This window comes from Ranitomeya imitator, chromosome 3 (genome assembly GCF_032444005.1).
Source record: "Ranitomeya imitator isolate aRanImi1 chromosome 3, aRanImi1.pri, whole genome shotgun sequence".
NCBI classification, from domain to species: Eukaryota; Metazoa; Chordata; class Amphibia; order Anura; family Dendrobatidae; genus Ranitomeya; species Ranitomeya imitator.
This window is the reverse complement of record NC_091284.1, coordinates 373,918,127-373,938,226: the sequence shown is the minus strand read 5'-3', so window position 1 is coordinate 373,938,226 and position 20,100 is coordinate 373,918,127. Positions and strand designations below refer to the sequence as shown.

The 20,100-nt window shown below is 49.0% G+C and overlaps 1 protein-coding gene across 1 annotated transcript in view; it reads left to right on the top strand.

Annotated features, from left to right (window-relative positions):
* EPHA10 (EPH receptor A10) overlaps positions 1 to 20,100 on the top strand; it is a 1,463,996-nt gene that overhangs the window by 1,030,742 nt on the left and 413,154 nt on the right. The window contains exon 7 of the mRNA XM_069756914.1: positions 7,073 to 7,238. Coding sequence (XP_069613015.1) covers positions 7,073 to 7,238 — 166 coding nt within the window. The remainder of the gene's footprint in view (positions 1 to 7,072; positions 7,239 to 20,100) is intronic.

Below are 20,100 nucleotides of genomic sequence, written 5' to 3'. Positions count from 1 at the left end.
CTTAAAAGCAAATATCCTGTTGCTCCGTTCTGCACAGTTATCTTGTTTATTTGTCCACACTTTTGTGTGCAGCAGTCCTTTTTATTGCTGCCATACTTGTCCTGAGATCATTGTAGAGAGATTGAAATTGTACTACAGTCCTTGTATTTTTTCATATATCTTCCAGCCACTTTCTGCCACTTACATTGTGTTGTTTTATGCACAGGGCCTGAGGTTTGGTTTAGTCTCCCCCCAAAAAAGTGAGATTCAAATTATCACAAAGTGGATATATTTCAGTCCTGTTAGTTTGTGGTATATCAGCCAGCCACTTTCTGCCACTTACATTGTGTTGTTTTATGCACAGGGCCTGAGGTTTGGTTTAGTTTCCACCCCAAAAAAGTGAGATTCATATTATCACAAAGTGGATATACTTCTGTCCTGTTAGTTTGTCGTATATCAGCCAGCCACTTTCTGCCATACTTAGATTGCGTTGTTATATACATTGGGCCTAAGTTGTGGTTCAGGCTCCAAAAAAAAAGAGGGAGATTCAAATTATCACAAAGTGGATATACTTCTGTCCTGTTAGTTTGTCGTATATCAGCCAGTCACTTTCTGCCACTTACATTGTGTTGTTTTATACATTGGGCATGAGGTTTGGTTTAGTCTCCCCAAAAAATAAGTGAGATTCAAATTATCATAAAGTGGATATATTTCAGTCCTGTTAGTTTGTGGTATATCAACCAGCCACTTTCTGCCACTTACATTGTGTTGTTTTATGCACAGGGCCTGAGGTTTGGTTTAGTATCCCACCAAAAAATGTGAGATTCAAATTATCACAAAGTGGATATATTGAAGTTCTGTTAGTTTAATAAACATAACGCACCAACCTCAAGTTACGGATGGGCAACACTCCAAACTTGATATAAACATATTGACCATAAAGTTATTAAACTGTACTCAGTCACGAAGTGTTTAGTAGTTAAAAAGAAACCTTTATTCACATATAAACAATACACACAATTAAAAACAGTGCCTCAAAATCAGAACAAAATTTCATAGCAAAGGTAGACGAAGGGAACCGCAGGTATCCAGATAAGATTACCCAAAATTGCCACTACACATACATCCATGAAAATTCATTAATCACTGGAAGAAAATTCCTTGCAGCAAATATCAGAGTTTTCAAGTGACAATGCAAAATTGCTGCTGCACATGTATTCATGACTGTTTATAAAGAATATTCGGTCACTAGGCAAAAATTAATTGTAGCATATACTCCAAGTTTCAAGGTGACAGTGCAAAGTAGTTCATATTGGGTCAAAAAATGACAGTGCAAAATGATCCTTATTGGGTCAAATCCCATACAAGTGCACTTGCAAGATAATTAGAAATAGTCAAAAAACAATTCATTGACCGAGAAAAATATATTTCAGTCCTGTTATTTTGTGGTATATCAGCCAGCCACTTTCTGCCACTTCCATTGTGTTGTTATATACACTGGGCCTAAGTTGTGGTTCAGTCTCCCCAAAAAAAAGGGGAGATTCAAATTCTCACAAAGCGGATATACTTCTGTCCTGTTAGTTTGTCGTATAACAGCCAGCCAGTTTCAGCCATTTACATTGTGTTGTTTTTTGCACAGGGCCTGATTTTTTGTTCAGTCTCCCAAACAAAAAAGGGAGATTTAAAATCTCAACAAGTTTATATACACCTTCTACCTTGTTTTACAGTACCATATAACGGTTGTTATTTTGGTTAGAGTTTCCAAAAAATGAGGAAGTCAGGTGGAAGAGGCCATGGGCGATGTTTGCGAGCTGGTACTGATGGTGGTGGTGGTGCATCTGGTGTTAGTGACAAAAGCACAATAGCACCTAAGGCTGGAGGTGTTGAGCCATCGTCATCGTCTCGCTACACAAGGCCTCGAAGGCTCCATGATCTGGGAGTAGGAAAACGGCTTTTAAAGCCGGAGCAGCAGGAAAGTGTTTTGGCTTTCCTTGCTGACTCAGCCTCTAGCTCTTTCACCTCCTCTTCAGAAAGTTCCAAATATAAAAGCAGTGAGTTGTCAGTGGATGCTCCTGGTCAGGAACAAGACATTTCCTTGTGTCCTTCACCCAAACCAAAAGTGAACGATGCGTCAGGCGACACTACAGGTTACTCCATGGAGCTCTTTACACATACCGTGCCTGGGTTAGAACGGGAAATTGTTAACTGGCCATTACAAGATGAATCGGACATGGAGTGCACTGATGCACAGCCACAGCTAGATTATAATGCTGTTCCATTGACTCAGATCACTACATTGCCCTTGCAGTGTACTGAGCCAGAATCTGACCCTGATGAAACTATGGTGCCCCATCCCGAACGCTATAGCACCTTATACGGTGACACAGAGGAAGGTGCACATGACATTGAAGAGGAGGTGATAGATGACCCAGTTGTTGACCTCACAACAGATGCATGGACCAGTAGGCATGGTTAGTGACGTTTCGTGTCCATCACGGCACACTGGGTTAATGTGGTGGATGCAGGGTTCACAGGGGACAGCCATAGTGGGACATTTGGCTGTAGGTGTTTGCCACCCCTCCTCCTCCTTCTCCTCCTCCAGAAGCGAAAGCTCGTCCACAGAGCGCAGTCGCATGACCACTCCATCCGCAGCTGCCAGTGTTGCACACAAGGTGTCCCATTATTGAACAGCTAGTGGTAAGCGTCAGCAGGCTGTGTTAGAAATGAAGTGCTTCGGCGACAACAGACATACCACGGAAGTACTGGCCGAGTACTTGCAGCAATAAACTCAGTCATGGCAGGGCAGTGTACATCTTGCGGCAGGCAAGGTAGTCAGTGATAACGGAAGGAATTTTATGGCTGCCATAGCCCTTTCAGAACTTTAACACATACCTTGCCTGGCTCACACCTTGAACCTGGTGGTGCAGTGCTTCCTCAAAAATTATCCGAAGTTACCAGCCCTGCTCCTGAAGGTGCGAAGACTTTGCTCACACATCCGCCGGTCGCCCATACACTCCAGCCGTATGCAGAACCATCAGCGATCGCTGAATCTTCCCCAGCACCGCCTAATAATCAATGTTGCAATAAGGTGGAACTCCACACTGCACATGATTAAGAGGCTGTGCAAACAGAGGCGTACTGTAATTAATTTGTGAGAGGATACACAGGCAGGCAGTTGGATGGCAGACATGGCGTTGTCTGGTGTGCAGTGGTCGAAGCTCCAAGACCTCTGTCAAGTCCTTCAGTGTTTTGAGGAATGCATACGGCTGGTAAGTGCAGACGACGCCATCATAAGCATGACCATCCCACTAATGCGTCTGCTGATACAAAGTTTGACGCACATTAAGGAGCTGGCGTCTGCAGCCGAGAAGGAGGGAAGCCTTGATGACAGTCAGCCATTGTCTGCTCAGGGAACTTTCCTGGACGAGGTGGCGGACGAAGAGGAGGAGGAGGAGGATGATGGGGATGAATATTTATGGGAGGAGGATGCTTCACAGGGGGCAATAGAAACTGGTGGCGTTGCAAGGTCAGGTACAGGATTTTTGCGGGACACAAGTTATGTTGATTTGCAAGAAAGTGCTCCTCAACCCAGCACAAGCAGTGAATTGACACCTGGAACATTGGTCCACATGGCTGAGTATGCCTTGCGTATACTAAAAAGGGACCCCCGCATTATCAAAATGTTGACCCATGACGATTACTGGTTGGCCTTCCTCCTGGATCCACGATATAAAGGAAAATTACAAAATATCATGCCACATGAGAACTTTCAGCAAATATTGGCTGCCAAACAAGCAACTCTTGTAGACCGTTTGGTTCAGGCATTCCCAGCACACAGCGGCGGTGATGGTTCTCACACGAGCCGTAGGGAGGAACATGGCAGAGGTGTTAGAGGTGCACAAATCCGAAGTGGCATTGGACAGGGGGGTTTTATGACCAGGTTGTGGAATGATTTTGCAATGACCGCAGACACGACAGGTAGTGCTGCATCGATTCAAAGTGACAGGAGACAGCATTTGTCCAGTGTGGTTATGAACTACTTTTCCTCCCTTATCGATGTTCTCCCTCACAGGTCATTCCTCTTTGATTACTGGGCATCTAAAATAGACACCCGGCCTGAATTGGCAGAATATGCATTACAGGAGCTCGCTTGATCTGCTTCCAGTGTGCTATCAGAAAGAGTCTTCAGTGCTGCTGGTTCGATACTGACCAAAAAAAGGACATGTCTGGCTACCCAGAATGTTGATGATCTAACCTTTATTAAAATGAACTAATCATGGATTTCAAATTATTTTGCCCCACCTTCTCCTGCTGACACGTAGCTTGCCTGAAAAATGTCTTGCTTTTGGCCTCCTCTTACTGATTTCAATAATTTCACCATTTGCAGCTGCTGAATGTCCACCATAGGCCATTTTTATACCTCCCTAAATGGGCTGACTCCCCCCACAGGGCCGTGGTTACCACCTGGCGCAAGCACCCGTGCGAGTGCCGTTTGCCTGGACAGGTGGGTGCGTCCACTCTTGGGCGATGGAACTGGCACAGGGTCCTTCATAGTACAATGAAGTGTCTCTGATGGTAGTGGTGCACAACGAACGTCAGACACACCGTCGTAATATGATGGGCCCTGTGTCAGTACCGCCGCCCACGAAAGAGTGTTACCCCCCGGCTCGAACAGTGCTCTACTACTTGCAATACTTACCTCTCCCTGCTCCACCACTGTGTAGTCTGTGCTGTTAAATCCTTCAATGGCACTGCCAATACAAATTTGTTGAAATGATAGATGATAGCTAAAATATACAATGGCCCTGGCCTCCATTTAGATCAGTTAATACATTGCGCCTACTACCACTGTCTGCTACTCAGCAGAGGAGCCCACCCCAGTACCTAGCTATGCTGCCTGTTTTGTCTTGTTACCAATTTTGAACTGCATTTAGCCTACTTTATTGTTTGGGCCTACTAACTGTGTCTATGCCAATCGTTACAGTTGTCCTCCACTGAACAAAGCTATGCCGCCTGTTTAGTCCTGTTAACAATTTTGAACTGCATTTAGCCTACTTTTTTATTGTGGGCCTACAAACTGTGTCTGCGCCACTCATTACAGTTGTCCTCCACTGAACTAAGCAATGCCGCCAGTTTAGTCCTGTTACCAATTTTGAACTGCATTTAGCCTACTTTATTATTTGGGCCTATATCTGTGTTTCCTCCTCATCTTGCCCATTGCACAGCCACTGCTAATTGAGTCTGTTGGTACATTGACCCAGACCACTACATTCCCCTTGCACTCTACACAGCCAGAATCTGACCCTGCTGAAAGTCAGGTTCCCCTTCCCGCATACTATACCACCTTACACGGGGACAAAGAGGAAGGTGCAGATGAAAGTGCAAGTTCCTTCATCAGGTGGGGGGGCATACTCCTTGGCGACGTCACTGGCACAGGGCCCCTCATAGTACGCAAAAGTGTCTCTGGCAGTGGGATGCACCACCCGCCGTCAAACACACCGCCGTACTATGAGGGGCTCTGTGCCAGTGCCAAGTGCCAACGAGTGGGCCCCCTCTGACTCGATCCTAAAAAAGTAAAAGTCCCTCAACTCTACTCTGGTCTCTCCGGTTCCCACTCCAAGTTGTCTTGCGTAGGTAGTACAGTGTTGTGATCCAGAGGTTCTTTCCCTCTGATACCTTTTCCCTTTTTGTTTTTACCTTGTTAATAAATATCTTTTGGTTTGTAAGATCCACTCTCCTGTCTTTTGAGTATCTGGTAAACAGCCGCCACTGCACCTTCAGTGGTCTAGCAAGTCCACTGTACCTTGTCACACCCTGTGGGCGTTACACATACACACACAGTCATACACACAATCATACACACACACAGTCACACACAGTCATACACACACATTCATACACACACACTGTCATACAAACACTGTCATACACACATCATCATACACACACTGTCATATACAGACACTGTCATACACACACAGACACACATAGTCATGCACAGACATACACACACTGTCATACACACAATCATACACACACAATCATACACACACTGTCATACACACACAGACATACACAGTCATACACACGCAATAATACACACGCACTGTCATACACACAATCATACACACACAATCATACACACAGTCACACACACACAGACATACACAGTCATACACACGCAATAATACACACGCACTGTCATACACACAGACACACACAATCATACACACACAATTATACACACACTGTCATACACACTCAGACACACACAGTCATATACACATATTCTTTATTCACACAGTCATACACGCAGACTCACAAAGTCATACACACATACTACTTATTCACACAGACATACACACAAGTCATATACGACTGCAGATGCTCTCTTGGCCGTTGGTGTTTGGGGATTTTAGAATAGAACATTGCAGAAACCTCTTATCTTTTTCTTACCTTCTGTAAGTAGCATCTTCAGCCAGAAATATCTTCAGTATCTATCATAGTATCCATCATACTTCAGGAGTCCTTTACAATCGTCGGCCCATTTTCTGAATAAGGAGCAGAACTATCTTAATAGCTATACTCTGATTTTTAAGAACTGATATTCTGCTCAGTTCAAGCAGGTATATAAAAGCTGATCCAAGTCGAGCAGATTAATGTACTTCTTTTAACTCTAACACATTTCGGCGCATTTCATTTCGTTATAACTGATAACAGCAATAGATAGTCACCTTGCATTTCATTGCTTTCTTAACTGAAAGTATAGATCTTTTCCCATCTTGTAATCAAAAACCAAAGTATATCACTTGAAAATTATTTGCTTTCAGATAACAGATTTCTTGCATTCTCTAATAATAGGGATTTGTCTATTAAAGGAATGAGTTTGGCCTGCAGCTGTTGAAAAGCGCTCGAGTCTTGGCGCTGTGATATGTGAATATGTGATATGTGAATCTAACTCAGTATCTTGTATAATGCATGAATGTTTCGAAAGCGGCCAGGCAGAACGGTAAGTTTTACAAGGCCAGCAGCAAAGGCAGATCCACAATTTGGGAGAATTTTTTTTTAAATATAATACCTTGTTTTCTCATAGGACCAAAGAGACCAAAGTTACTCCACACTAAAGACACCCTTGACAGCCGTAACTGTTCATAACCTGAAACCAGGAACAGTCTATGTCTTCCAAATCCGCACATCATCTTCTTCTCAAGATTATGGAAGTTTCAGTCCAAGCATTGAAGTGGAAACTCTGGGAGAATGTAAGTTATTTCCTACTGCCAAAATGAAATGTACCAAGGCTATAAAACAATTTGCAGACTGTAGGTCCCAGTACTTCCAATGTTACCATTTTGGATTTATTGTCTTTAATCTATATGTACAATTTTCCTATTTTCCCATATGTTTCTATGTCTTAGGGCACTAAAAGCAAGACTAGTTTTAGCTGTCGAAAGCGGGCAATTTCTCTGGGCCACCATCTCCTAGGGGCTTCCTCAATACCCCACAGAAACAATATGAATATACAGATGTAGCATTTCTTAAGCTAAATCCCTCCCAAACCTATCTAAAAGGCTGGATAATTGTTTAGCTGACAGATATATCTCTTGACTCCCTCTATACACCATAATGCTGGAGTCTTATTATCATAGCCATATGTTGACTAGCTTTTGTGGGTCAAGTTGCAGTTTCGAATGACAACATTAATTTTACCATATAGTGTGTTCAAAAAGGGGAAAAAATTGAGAAATTTTGAAATAAATGTAATTCCTCAATTCTGCTAACATGTTTTGTTTATGTGGCTTACATAATACAGTAAAATGACCTGGAAATGTAATTCTTCAAGCTAGTTTGATTACAGCTATATCAAAAATGTATTTTTTACCTTTCAGTGGTTAAAAACATTCAGAGCTTTGTAAAAAATATGTGGCTTTTGTCGCTATTTTCTGAGACCAATAATTTTTTTAATTTTTCTGTCAGTGGATCTTTATGAAGGATTATTTTTTGTATGCTCATTTTTTTTCCTTTCGGCATTTAATAGGGAATCTGTCAGCAGATTTCAGCAATGTAGTCTGAGGGCAGCATGAGGTAGTTGCTAAGCTGATTTCAGCGATGTGTCACTTATTATGATGTTTGCATTGTTATAAATACAACTAATGTTTTATCAGCAGCAGATTATCACTCCCCAGACTAATGCTCACGTGATTTCTGGTCTTACTCCGCCCTCTACTTTGATAAGCAGCTTACAGTCAATAGACAATGTACATAGAAAACTGTGGTGTGGGCGGGGTCAGCTTTCTGAGCTCTGCTACAAGCTATATCCAAAAACTGTGATTGTGTAACAATAGCGGCACACAATATACTAAGTGACACATCATTGGAATCAGCGTCTCTTTTCCTACATTATGATGAGGTAGAAAGAAACCTTCTGACAGATTATTTATAGCGTATTGAATAAATAATTTTATATTTTGATAGACTGGACTTTTAAACACACAATGATACCAAGTTTGTTTATTTATAATTGCTTTGATTTGTTTATATTTCAACGGTAAAAAAGGGTGATTTAAACTTTGATATTTATTTTTTTATATTATTTTATATATGCTGTTACTTTATTTTGAAGTCTCTTTAAGAGATTGGAACATGCCATTGAGTCACCATTTGATCACATCGCTAGAGGAGGGTAATGGGAGCTGGTGCCTGAACACAGCAGCCCCTATGAACACTTTGCCATTTATATAACCCAGTCCAGGATTAACAGTGACAATAAATATTTGCTTCTCTTTGGTCACTACTGTTCCAAGCAGATGGCAGCTGTGTAACATCGTCAGCGTCTACCAGTATGGAATGAGCTGAGCTCCTGACCTTGCTCCATACGAGTGCATCCTAACTGTCACGTATAGGGGTAAAGAGCTATATGTCATTAAACGAGTTTTCAAGGAATACTATACTGGTGACCTATCCTTAATATAAATCATGAATATTAAATTGATTAAGGTCCGATACCCTGCTCCCACCAATCACTGATCAGTAGTGTTGAGCGATACCTTCCGATATCGGAAAGTATCGGTATCGGATAGGATCGGCCGATATTCAAAAAATATCGGATATCGCCGATACCGATACCCGATCCCAATGCAAGTCAATGGGACCAAAATATCGGAATTAAAATAAACCCTTTCTTGCCTTGTAGGTTCATTCTACATGAAGGAAAACAACTAAGAATAATGTAGGATGTATTGTGGGAGGTGGCGGAGACATTAAAGGCAATGAGGTTTAGCCCAATCAAATAGAATAGCATGTTTTTGGTTTTTTTTAAGACGTTCGGAGTGAAAAAGATATTGAGTATGTTTATTTTTTTATTTATTTTGTCAGATATTGATGTTTCACTATTCCACGCCCTTCCCCTTCTTTTTTTTTTTTACTTTTCCCACACTTTCATCTTCATCATCATCAGCATCTTTGACATCAACTTCTTCTTCACCTTATTCATCTTCTTCTTCATCTTCTACCTATTTTTTTTTTTTATTACATTCTTCATATTCATTTTATTCAACTATTATTATTCTTCCTATTCTACATATTCTTTTTATTCCACTGTTATTATTCTTCCTATTCTACTTCTTCATCATATTCTCATTTGTGACAGGCATTCCCGTAGTTGTTATCTATAAAAGTTGGAAGATTACACCTTCCGTTCTGCCAGTCACAAAAGTTACATTTGTCCGCGTTCAGTTTGGCCTGCAGCATCAGGCTTTATCCAGGGGCACCACGAGGAGGAACGGACTCACCCCCATACACTGCTTAGTCTTCTTCTGCATATAATTTAGATAATATCTTTTGCTCTGATATTAAGTCTTATGCTTAATGTTCTTCTGCTCTTTGTTCTGCAGCCTCTTGTTCTTCTGCTTCTCGGTCTTCCATGTCGTCGTCTCAGCCGTCGTCGTCTCCGCCGTCGTCGTCGTCGTCGTCATCGGGGTGGTCTTCCGGGTCGTCGTCGTCATCATCGGGGTGGTTTTCCGGGTCGTCGACTTTAGGGTCTTCAACTTGGAAATGTAGCAGAAGGTACAAGAAGGCTGAGAAAATGCCAAGAACCAGCTGATGGAACTGGAACTCGGATGGCTACCCGAAGGTTCAAGAGCCTATGGAACTACCGAGGACCAGCTGACGTTACTGGAACCCGGTTACTAAGCAGGAGGTACCCGTGCTAAAAAGCACTACCAAGGACCGCCTGACGTTGGCGGAACTCGGATACCCAGAAGGAGGCACCTAAGCCAAAGGCTCTGCCCGGAACCAGCTGACGGTACTGGAACCAGGATGGGGAGCAGAAGGTACAAGAGCAAAAGACACTGCCGAGAACCAGCTGACGGTACTGGAACCCGGATGGGTAGCCGAAGGTCCAAGAGCCAATGGAACTACCGAGGACCAGCTGACGTTACTGGAACCCGGTTACTAAGCAGGAGGTACCCGTGCCCGAAAGCACTACCAAGGACCACCTGACGTTGGTGGAACTTGGATACCCAGAAGGAGGCACCTAAGCCAAAGGCTCTGCCCGGAACCAGCTGACAGTACTGGAACCAGGATGGGGAGCAGAAGGTACAAGAGCAAAAGACACTGCCGAGAACCAGCTGACGGTGCTGGAACCAGGTGGTGGACCTGAAGGTCCACAGGAGAGGAGAGAACAGCTAGGCCGCGAGGCAGCCGCAGTTACCGAACCCCAACAGTCCTACAGGGGGAGCTGGGCCTAATGGCACTACAGAACCAGCCTTGACTACCAGTTCACGCAGCCCACATAGGAAGTTCCTAAACTGGAGGCACCCTGGAGTTGGCTAACCCGACCGCACCACGACGTGGCAAGCATAGGCGTCTCAGTGAGCTTGACACAACCCGGAAACAGCTGGCGGTGCTGAAACCAGGCTTGGCACGAGGGAGTACCTGTGACAAGAACACTGCCGAGAACCAGCTGGCGGTGCTGGAACCCAGATGCGTTGCCCCAGTGTGCAAGAGCCAATGGCACGACCGAGGACCAGCTGGCGGTGCTGGAACCCGGTTACTAAGCTGTAGGTGCCCGCGCTTAAAAGCACTACCAAGGACCGCCTGACGTTGGCGGAACTCGGATACCCAGGAGGAGGCACCTAAGCCAAAGGCTCGGCCTGGAACCAGCTGACGGTGCTGGAACCAGGTGGTGGACCTGAAGGTCCACAGGAGAGGAGAGAACAGCTAGGCCGCGAGGCAGCCGCAGTTACCGAACCCCAACAGTCCTACAGGGGGAGCTGGGCCTACTGGCACTACAGAACCAGCCTTGACTACCAGTTCACGCAGCCCACATAGGAAGCTCCTAAACTGGAGGCACCCTGGAGTTGGCTAACCCGACCGCACCACGACGGGGCAAGCATAGGCGTCTCAGTGAGCTTGACACAACCCGGAAACAGCTGACGGTGCTGAAACCAGGCTTGGCACGAGGGAGTACCTGTGACAAGAACATTGTCGAGAACCAGCTGGCGGTGCTGGAACCCAGATGCGTTGCCCCAGTGTGCAAGAGCCAATGGCACGACCGAGGACCAGCTGGCGGTGCTGGAACCCGGTTACTAAGCTGTAGGTGCCCGCGCTTAAAAGCACTACCAAGGACCGCCTGACGTTGGCGGAACTCGGATACCCAGGAGGAGGCACCTAAGCCAAAGGCTCGGCCTGGAACCAGCTGACGGTGCTGGAACCAGGTGGTGGACCTGAAGGTCCACAGGAGAGGAGAGAACAGCTAGGCCGCGAGGCAGCCGTAGTTACCAAACCCCAACAGTCCTACAGGGGGAGCTGGGCCTACTGGCACTACAGAACCAGCCTTGACTACCAGTTCACGCAGCCCACATAGGAAGCTCCTAAACTGGAGGCACCCTGGAGTTGGCTAACCCGACCGCACCACGACGGGGCAAGCATAGGCGTCTCAGTGAGCTTGACACAACCCGGAAACAGCTGGCGGTGCTGAAACCAGGCTTGGCACGAGGGAGTACCTGTGTCAAGAACACTGCCGAGAACCAGCTGGCGGTGCTGGAACCCAGATGCGTTGCCCCAGTGTGCAAGAGCCAATGGCACGACCGAGGACCAGCTGGCGGTGCTGGAACCCGGTTACTAAGCTGTAGGTGCCCGTGCTTAAAAGCACTACCAAGGACCGCCTGACGTTGGCGGAACTCGGATACCCAGGAGGAGGCACCTAAGCCAAAGGCTCGGCCCGGAACCAGCTGACGGTGCTGGAACCAGGTGGTGGACCCCAAGGCCCACAGGAGAGGAGAGAACAGCTAGGCCGCGAGGCAGCCGCAGTTACCGAACCCCAACAGTCCGACAGGGGGAGCTGGGCCTACTGGCACTACAGAACCAGCCTTGACTACCAGTTCACGCAGCCCACATAGGAAGCTCCTAAACTGGAGGCACCCTGGAGTTGGCTAACCCGACCGCACCACGACGGGGCAAGCATAGGCGTCTCAGTGAGCTTGACACAACCCGGAAACAGCTGACGGTGCTGAAACCAGGCTTGGCACGAGGGAGTACCTGTGACAAGAACACTGCCGAGAACCAGCTGGCGGTGCTGGAACCCAGATGCGTTGCCCCAATGTGCAAGAGCCAATGGCACGACCGAGGACCAGCTGGCGGTGCTGGAACCCGGTTACTAAGCTGTAGGTGCCCGCGCTTAAAAGCACTACCAAGGACCGCCTGACGTTGGCGGAACTCGGATACCCAGGAGGAGGCACCTAAGCCAAAGGCTCGGCCTGGAACCAGCTGACGGTGCTGGAACCAGGTGGTGGACCTGAAGGTCCACAGGAGAGGAGAGAACAGCTAGGCCGCGAGGCAGCCGCAGTTACCAAACCCCAACAGTCCGACAGGGGGAGCTGGGCCTACTGGCACTACAGAACCAGCCTTGACTACCAGTTCACGCAGCCCACATAGGAAGCTCCTAAACTGGAGGCACCCTGGAGTTGGCTAACCCGACCGCACCACGACGGGGCAAGCATAGGCGTCTCAGTGAGCTTGACACAACCCGGAAACAGCTGGCGGTGCTGAAACCAGGCTTGGCACGAGGGAGTACCTGTGTCATGAACACTGCCGAGAACCAGCTGGCGGTGCTGGAACCCAGATGCGTTGCCCCAGTGTGCAAGAGCCAATGGCACGACCGAGGACCAGCTGGCGGTGCTGGAACCCGGTTACTAAGCTGTAGGTGCCCGCGCTTAAAAGCACTACCAAGGACCGCCTGACGTTGGCGGAACTCGGATACCCAGGAGGAGGCACCTAAGCCAAAGGCTCGGCCCGGAACCAGCTGACGGTGCTGGAACCAGGTGGTGGACCCCAAGGCCCACAGGAGAGGAGAGAACAGCTAGGCCGCGAGGCAGCCGCAGTTACCGAACCCCAACAGTCCGACAGGGGGAGCTGGGCCTACTGGCACTACAGAACCAGCCTTGACTACTAGTTCACGCAGCCCACATAGGAAGCTCCTAAACTGGAGGCACCCTGGAGTTGGCTAACCCGACCGCACCACGACGGGGCAAGCATAGGCGTCTCAGTGAGCTTGACACAACCCGGAAACAGCTGGCGGTGCTGAAACCAGGCTTGGCACGAGGGAGTACCTGTGTCAAGAACACTGCCGAGAACCAGCTGGCGGTGCTGGAACCCAGATGCGTTGCCCCAGTGTGCAAGAGCCAATGGCACGACCGAGGACCAGCTGGCGGTGCTGGAACCCGGTTACTAAGCTGTAGGTGCCCGCGCTTAAAAGCACTACCAAGGACCGCCTGACGTTGGCAGAACTCGGATACCCAGGAGGAGGCACCTAAGCCAAAGGCTCGGCCCGGAACCAGCTGACGGTGCTGGAACCAGGTGGTGGACCCCAAGGCCCACAGGAGAGGAGAGAACAGCTAGGCCGCGAGGCAGCCGCAGTTACCAAACCCCAACAGTCCTGCAGGGGGAGCTGGGCCTACTGGCACTACAGAACCAGCCTTGACTACCAGTTCACGCAGCCCACATAGGAAGCTCCTAAACTGGAGGCACCCTGGAGTTGGCTAACCCGACCGCACCACGACGGGGCAAGCATAGGCGTCTCAGTGAGCTTGACACAACCCGGAAACAGCTGGCGGTGCTGAAACCAGGCTTGGCACGAGGGAGTACCTGTGACAAGAACACTGCCGAGAACCAGCTGGCGGTGCTGGAACCCAGATGCGTTGCCTATTAAAGATTGTCTTCCTAGAGCCCCAACTAGCGGTGTTGGAGCTAAGGGTAAGCAGGGGGAGCAGAGTGTAGGCCGAAGCCTGCACTGGAGGCAGCTTTGTGTCTGCGTTGCGTTTGCAGGACACTTTGCCGGCTACACAGTGGGGGAACAGCTGGCGTTGCTGAACCCCACTAACACAATGGCGTGTGTTTTTCTCTGTGCAGCTAGCACTTGCGGTCAAAAACTAGCGATGTTAGAGCCCGTGTTGAAGCAGGAGGAGGAGTAGAGGAGCAGAGTGTAGGCCGAAGCCTATTTGAACCAATTTCAAAGGAAACCTTTAACCCCCCCTCAGGTGTTACAAAGTACAAGAGACACACCTTGTGCAGTATTAATGCTGCACAAGTGAAAGGTTGCTCTATTAATTTGTCTACTTGCACACGCTGAATGAAAGACGTACACAATTTAGCCCATTCTACAGTCAAACTGTAGTGGATGCGTGACTTGGCTTTTTAAGGAGACGCAGCACAGGTGTCCCAAATAACGCCTTGGTGCTTGGCGCAGCTTCCTGAGCGTTGTTATTTGCTGTACAGGAGTCTGCGCTCCTGTGTTATCCCTTGGCAATGCCCTGTTAGAGCTGCCCGTCTTATGACCTCATTTCATGTTGGCCGGTGCGGTTAACGATGGCCATAAATCCCAGACCCACAGTGCCTTTTCATAAAGTCACACTGCAGTGCTGTGATTCGTGGCCTTGAGCAGTAAATATTTTGGCCGCTCACACACGTCCTTACACCTGCTTCAGACTGGGCGGCCTCTGCTGATCCCTTCTCGCATGCCGCGGCCATGAGGCTGCACAGTCTGAAGAAGGCGGAAGGAGATGAGTTAAGACAGGTGAAGATATGCACTGCTCGTGCCCATCAATCACACCCTCGCAGTCAAAATAAGACAACGAGGAGCATTGTTTCAGGCAGGGCAGACGCACAGGCGCAACAAGCCAACCAATGATGTCAGAAGACGGGAAGCGCTACCAAGGGGGGTGCTGCGTATCATTAGAAAGGAAAGTCACACCTCAGGGACAGTGGAATGGTCTCAATGAGACACATTTTGTACGTTTTGAGTTCCACGTGGGCAAGGACAAAAAGTCAGCCACCTTGTACAAATGCAGCAGTACTGCTGTACAAGGTGGCTGTTATACATAGAAACACCTGGGGGTGGGGGGCAGGCTCCCTTCAATTTCAGTTCATGTACCTGCGTGGCGTTTGCAGGACACGTTGCCAGCTACACAGCAGGGGAACAGCTGGCGTTGCTGAACCCCACTAACACATTGACTGGTGTTTTTCTCTGTGCAGCTAGCAGTTCCGGGCAAAAACTAGCGGTGTTTGAGCCCAGGGTCAGCAGGAGGAGTAGAGGAGCAGAGTGTAGGCCGAAGCCTAGTTGAACCAATTTCAAAGGTTACCTTTAACCCCCCCTCAAGTGTTGCAAGGTACAAGAGCCACACCTTGAACAGCATTAATGATGCACAAGTCAAAGGTTGCTCTATTTAATTTTGCTCCTTGCACACGCTGAATAAAACACGTACACTATTTAGCCCATTATACTGTCAAACAGTAGTGGAGGCGTGACTACTAGTCTTTTTAAGGAGATGCAGCACAGGTGTCAAAATTTACACCTAGCTGCTGTGCGCAGATTCCTGAGCGTTGTTATTTGCTGTACAGGAGTCTGCGCTATTGGGATCCCTTGGCCATGCGCTGTGAGCGCTTCCTGTCTTCTGACCTCATTTAATGTCGGCCGTTACGGTTAGCGATGGACATGAATCCCAGACCCACAGTGTGTTTTCAAAAAATCACACTGCGTGGCTGGGATTCGTGGCCTTGTTCAGTAAATATGTTCGCCGCTCACACATGTCCTTACACCTGCTTCAGACTGGGCGGCCTCAGCTGATCCCTTATCGCATGCCGCGGCCATGAGGCCGCACAGTCAGAAGAAGGCGGAAGGAGGGGAGTGAAGACAGGGGAACATATGCACTGCTCGTGCCCATCAATCACACCCTCGCAGTCAAAATATATGAGACAACGGGGGGCGTTGTGTCGGGCAGGGGGGACGCACAGGCACAGCCAGCCAACCAATGATGTCAGGAGACGGGCAGCGCTAACAATGGGGGTGCTGCGTGTCATTAAAACGGAAAGTCACACCTCAGGGACATTGTAATGGTCTGTAATGAGACACATTTTGTACTTGGTGAGTTCCACGTGTGCAAGGAGAAAAAGTCAGCCACCTTGTACAAATGCAGCAGTACTGCTGTACAAGGTGGCTGTTATACATAGAAACACCTGGGGGGGTGGGGGGCAGGCTCCCTTCAATTTCAGTTCATGTGCCTGCGTGGCGTTTGCAGGACACGTTGCCAGCTACACAGCAGGGGAACAGCTGGTGGTGCTGAACCCCACTAACACATTGGCTGGTGTTTTTCTCTGTGCAGCTAGCATGTCCGGGCAGAAACTGGCGTTGTTTGAGCCCAGGGTCAGCAGGAGGAGGAGAGGAGCAAAGTGTAGGCCGGAGCCTGCACTGGTGGCAGCTTTTGTTCAGTTGTGCCAGCGTGGCTTGTGCTGGACACGATGCCGACTACACAGCAGGGGAACAGCTGGCGGTGCTGAACCCCACTAACACATTGGCTGGTGTTTTTCTCTGTGCAGCTAGCACTTCCGGGCAAAAACTAGCGGTGTTTGAGCCCAGGGTCAGCAGGAGGAGGAGAGGAGCAGAGTGTAGGCCGAAGCCTGCACTGGTGGCAGCTTTTGTTCTGTTGTGCCAGCGTGGCTTGTGCTGGACACGTTGCCGACTACACAGCAGGGGAACAGCTGGCGGTGCTGAACCCCACTGACACATCACCTAGTGTTTTTTCTGTGTAGACAACACTTCCAGGTGGCAACTGACAGTGTTGAAACCCAGGGAATCAAAGAGGAGCAGAGTGTAGGCCGAAGCCTGCAGTGGAGCAAGTTGAAAGGGAACCTTTAACCCCCCCCCAGGCATTTGTTGCTGAAAGAGCCATCTTGTACAGCAGTAATACTGCACATGGAAAATGGTGGCTCCGAAAATTATGCTCCTTGCAAACGCTGAAGTACACACTCATATAATGTGTCCCCTCACACCGTCAAACCATCCCGGAAGTGGGACTTTCCTTTGTAATGTGACACAGCACAGCCGTCATTCCAACCCCCTTGGTGCCGGGCGCCACCTCCTCAACGTTGTTTGGTTCTGTCACGGAGCCCGCGCTGTAATGTTATCCCTTGGCCATGCACAGTTAGCGGTGCCCGTCTTCTGACATCATGTAGGTGTCAGGCTGGCAGTGCTTGTGCGTCCAAGCTGCCCGAGATCCAACCTTGCAGTGTCATCTAATGTAGTCCCACTGCGGGCCAGGGATCCATGGGCATGCGCAGTGCATATCATCGCCTCTCACTCACCTCCTTCCTGCTTCTTCAGACTGTGCGGCGTCATGGCCGTGGCATGCTATTAGGGATCAGCTGACGCCGCCTAGTCTGAAGAAGCGTGAAGAAGGGGAGTGAGAGGCTAGTATATGCACTGCGCATGGCCATGGATACCAGGCCCACTGTGGGATCACATTAGACGACACTGCGAGGTGTGATTTCGGGCAGCATGGACGCACAGGCGCAGCCAGGACGACAACAAATGATGTCAGAGGACGGGCAGCGCAAACTGTGCATGGCCAAGGGATAACATAACAGCGCAGGGTCCATGACGGAATCAAACAACGCTAAGGAGGCAGCGCACGGTGCCAAGGGGGTAGCAATGACGGCTGTGCTGCGTCACATTACAAAGGAAAGTCCCACCTCCGGGACGGTTGGACGGTGTGAGGGGACACATTACATGAGTGTGTAGTTCAGCGTTTGCAAGGAGCATAATTTCAAGAGCGACCTTTCCCTTGTGCAGTATTAGTGCTGCACATGGTGGCTCTTTCAGTAACAAACGCCTAGGGGGGGGGGGGACAGGTCCCCTTACATTTTAGTTGTGCCAGCGTGGCGGTCGCATGACACGTTGCCGGATACACAGCTGGGGATCAGCTGACGTTACTGAACCCCAATAACAGAGGAGCGACTGTTGACTGTGCACACAGCACTTCCAGGCACCAACTGGCGGTGTTAGAGCCCAGGGACAGCAGGAGGAGCAGATTGGAGGTATTGCCGCACACACAGCTGGGGATCAGCTGACGTTACTGAACCCCAATAACAGAGGAGCGACTGTTGACTGTGCACACAGCACTTCCAGGCACCAACTGGCGGTGTTAGAGCCCAGGGACAGCAGGAGGAGCAGATTGGAGGTATTGCCGCACACACAGCTGGGGATCAGCTGACGTTACTGAACCCCAATAACAGAGGAGCGACTGTTGACTGTGCACACAGCACTTCCAGGCACCAACTGGCGGTGTTAGAGCCCAGGGACAGCAGGAGGAGCAGATTGGAGGTATTGCCGCACACACAGCTGGGGATCAGCTGACGTTACTGAACCCCAATAACAGGGGAGCGACTGTTGACTGTGCACACAGCACTTCCAGGCACCAACTGGCGGTGTTAGAGCCCAGGGACAGCAGGAGGAGCAGAGGAACAGAGTGTAGGCCGAAGCCTGATTGGAGCAAGTTGAAAAGAAACCTTTAACCCCCCCCCCCAAGACGTTTGTAGCTGAAAGAGCCATCTTGTGCAGCACTAAGGATGCAAAAGGAAAAGGTTGCTCTTTTAATTATGCTCCTTGCAAACACCGAAGTAAACACTAAAAATGTGTCCCTTTATACCGTTAAACCGTTCCGGAGGTGCGAATTTCCTTCGTAATGGGACACAGCACAGCTGTCATTCCTATCCCCTTGATGCCGTGCGCTGCCTCCTCAGCGTTGTTTTAAGCTGTCACGGAGCCTGCGCTGTTCTGTTAGCCCTTGGCCATGCCCAATTAGCGCTGCCTGTCTTCTGACATAATTTGGTGTCAGGCTGTCAGTGCCTGTGCGTCCACGCTGCTCCAGATCCCACCTCGCAGTCTCGTCTAACGTAATCCCACTGCGGGCCTTGGAACCATGGGCATGCACAGTGCATAACCTCGACTCTCACTCCCCTCCTTCCCTCTTCTTCAGACTGTGCGGTGTCACGGCCGTGGCATGCTAGGGATCAGCTGACGGCGCACAGTCTAAAGAAGGCGGAGGGAAATGAGCGAGAGCCCGAGGGGAAGATATGCACTGCGCATGCCCATGGATCCCAGGCCCGCAGTGTGACTCAATCAGAAGACACTGCGAGGCGGGATCTCGGGCAGCGCGGCCGCACAGGCGCAGCCAGCCTGACACCAAATTATGTCAGAAGACAGGCAGCGCAAATAGGGCATGCCCAAGGGATAACAGAACAGCGCAGGCTCCGTGACAGCTTAAATCAACGCTGAGGAGGCAGCGCATGGCACCAAGGGGGTAGGAATGACGGCTGTGCTGCGTCACATTACGAAGGAAAGTCCCAGCTCCGGGACGGTATAACGGTATCAGTGAACACATTTTATAAGTGTTAAGTTCTGCGTGTGCAAAGAGCTAAAAAAAAAGAGCTACCTATTCCTTGTGCAGCATTACTGCTGCACAAGATGGCTCTTTCAGTAACAAACGACGGGGGGGGGGGGACAGGTTCCCTTACATTTAGGTTGTTGTGCCAGCGTGGCGGTCGCAGGACACATTGCCGGCTACACAGCTGGGGATCAGCTGACGTTACTGAAACCCAATAACACTGGGTCGTATGTTTTTACTGTGCAGCCTGCACTTCTGAGCCGCAACTGGCGGTGTTGGAGCCCAGGAATAGCAGTTCAGGTGGTAGAAAGATGAACACAGCAGGAGACCTGGATGACACCCAATTACTTAATCAGGCAGAGGAGTGGCAAATTCCTGCGAGATCCAGGCCTGGTTCATTTTCAGG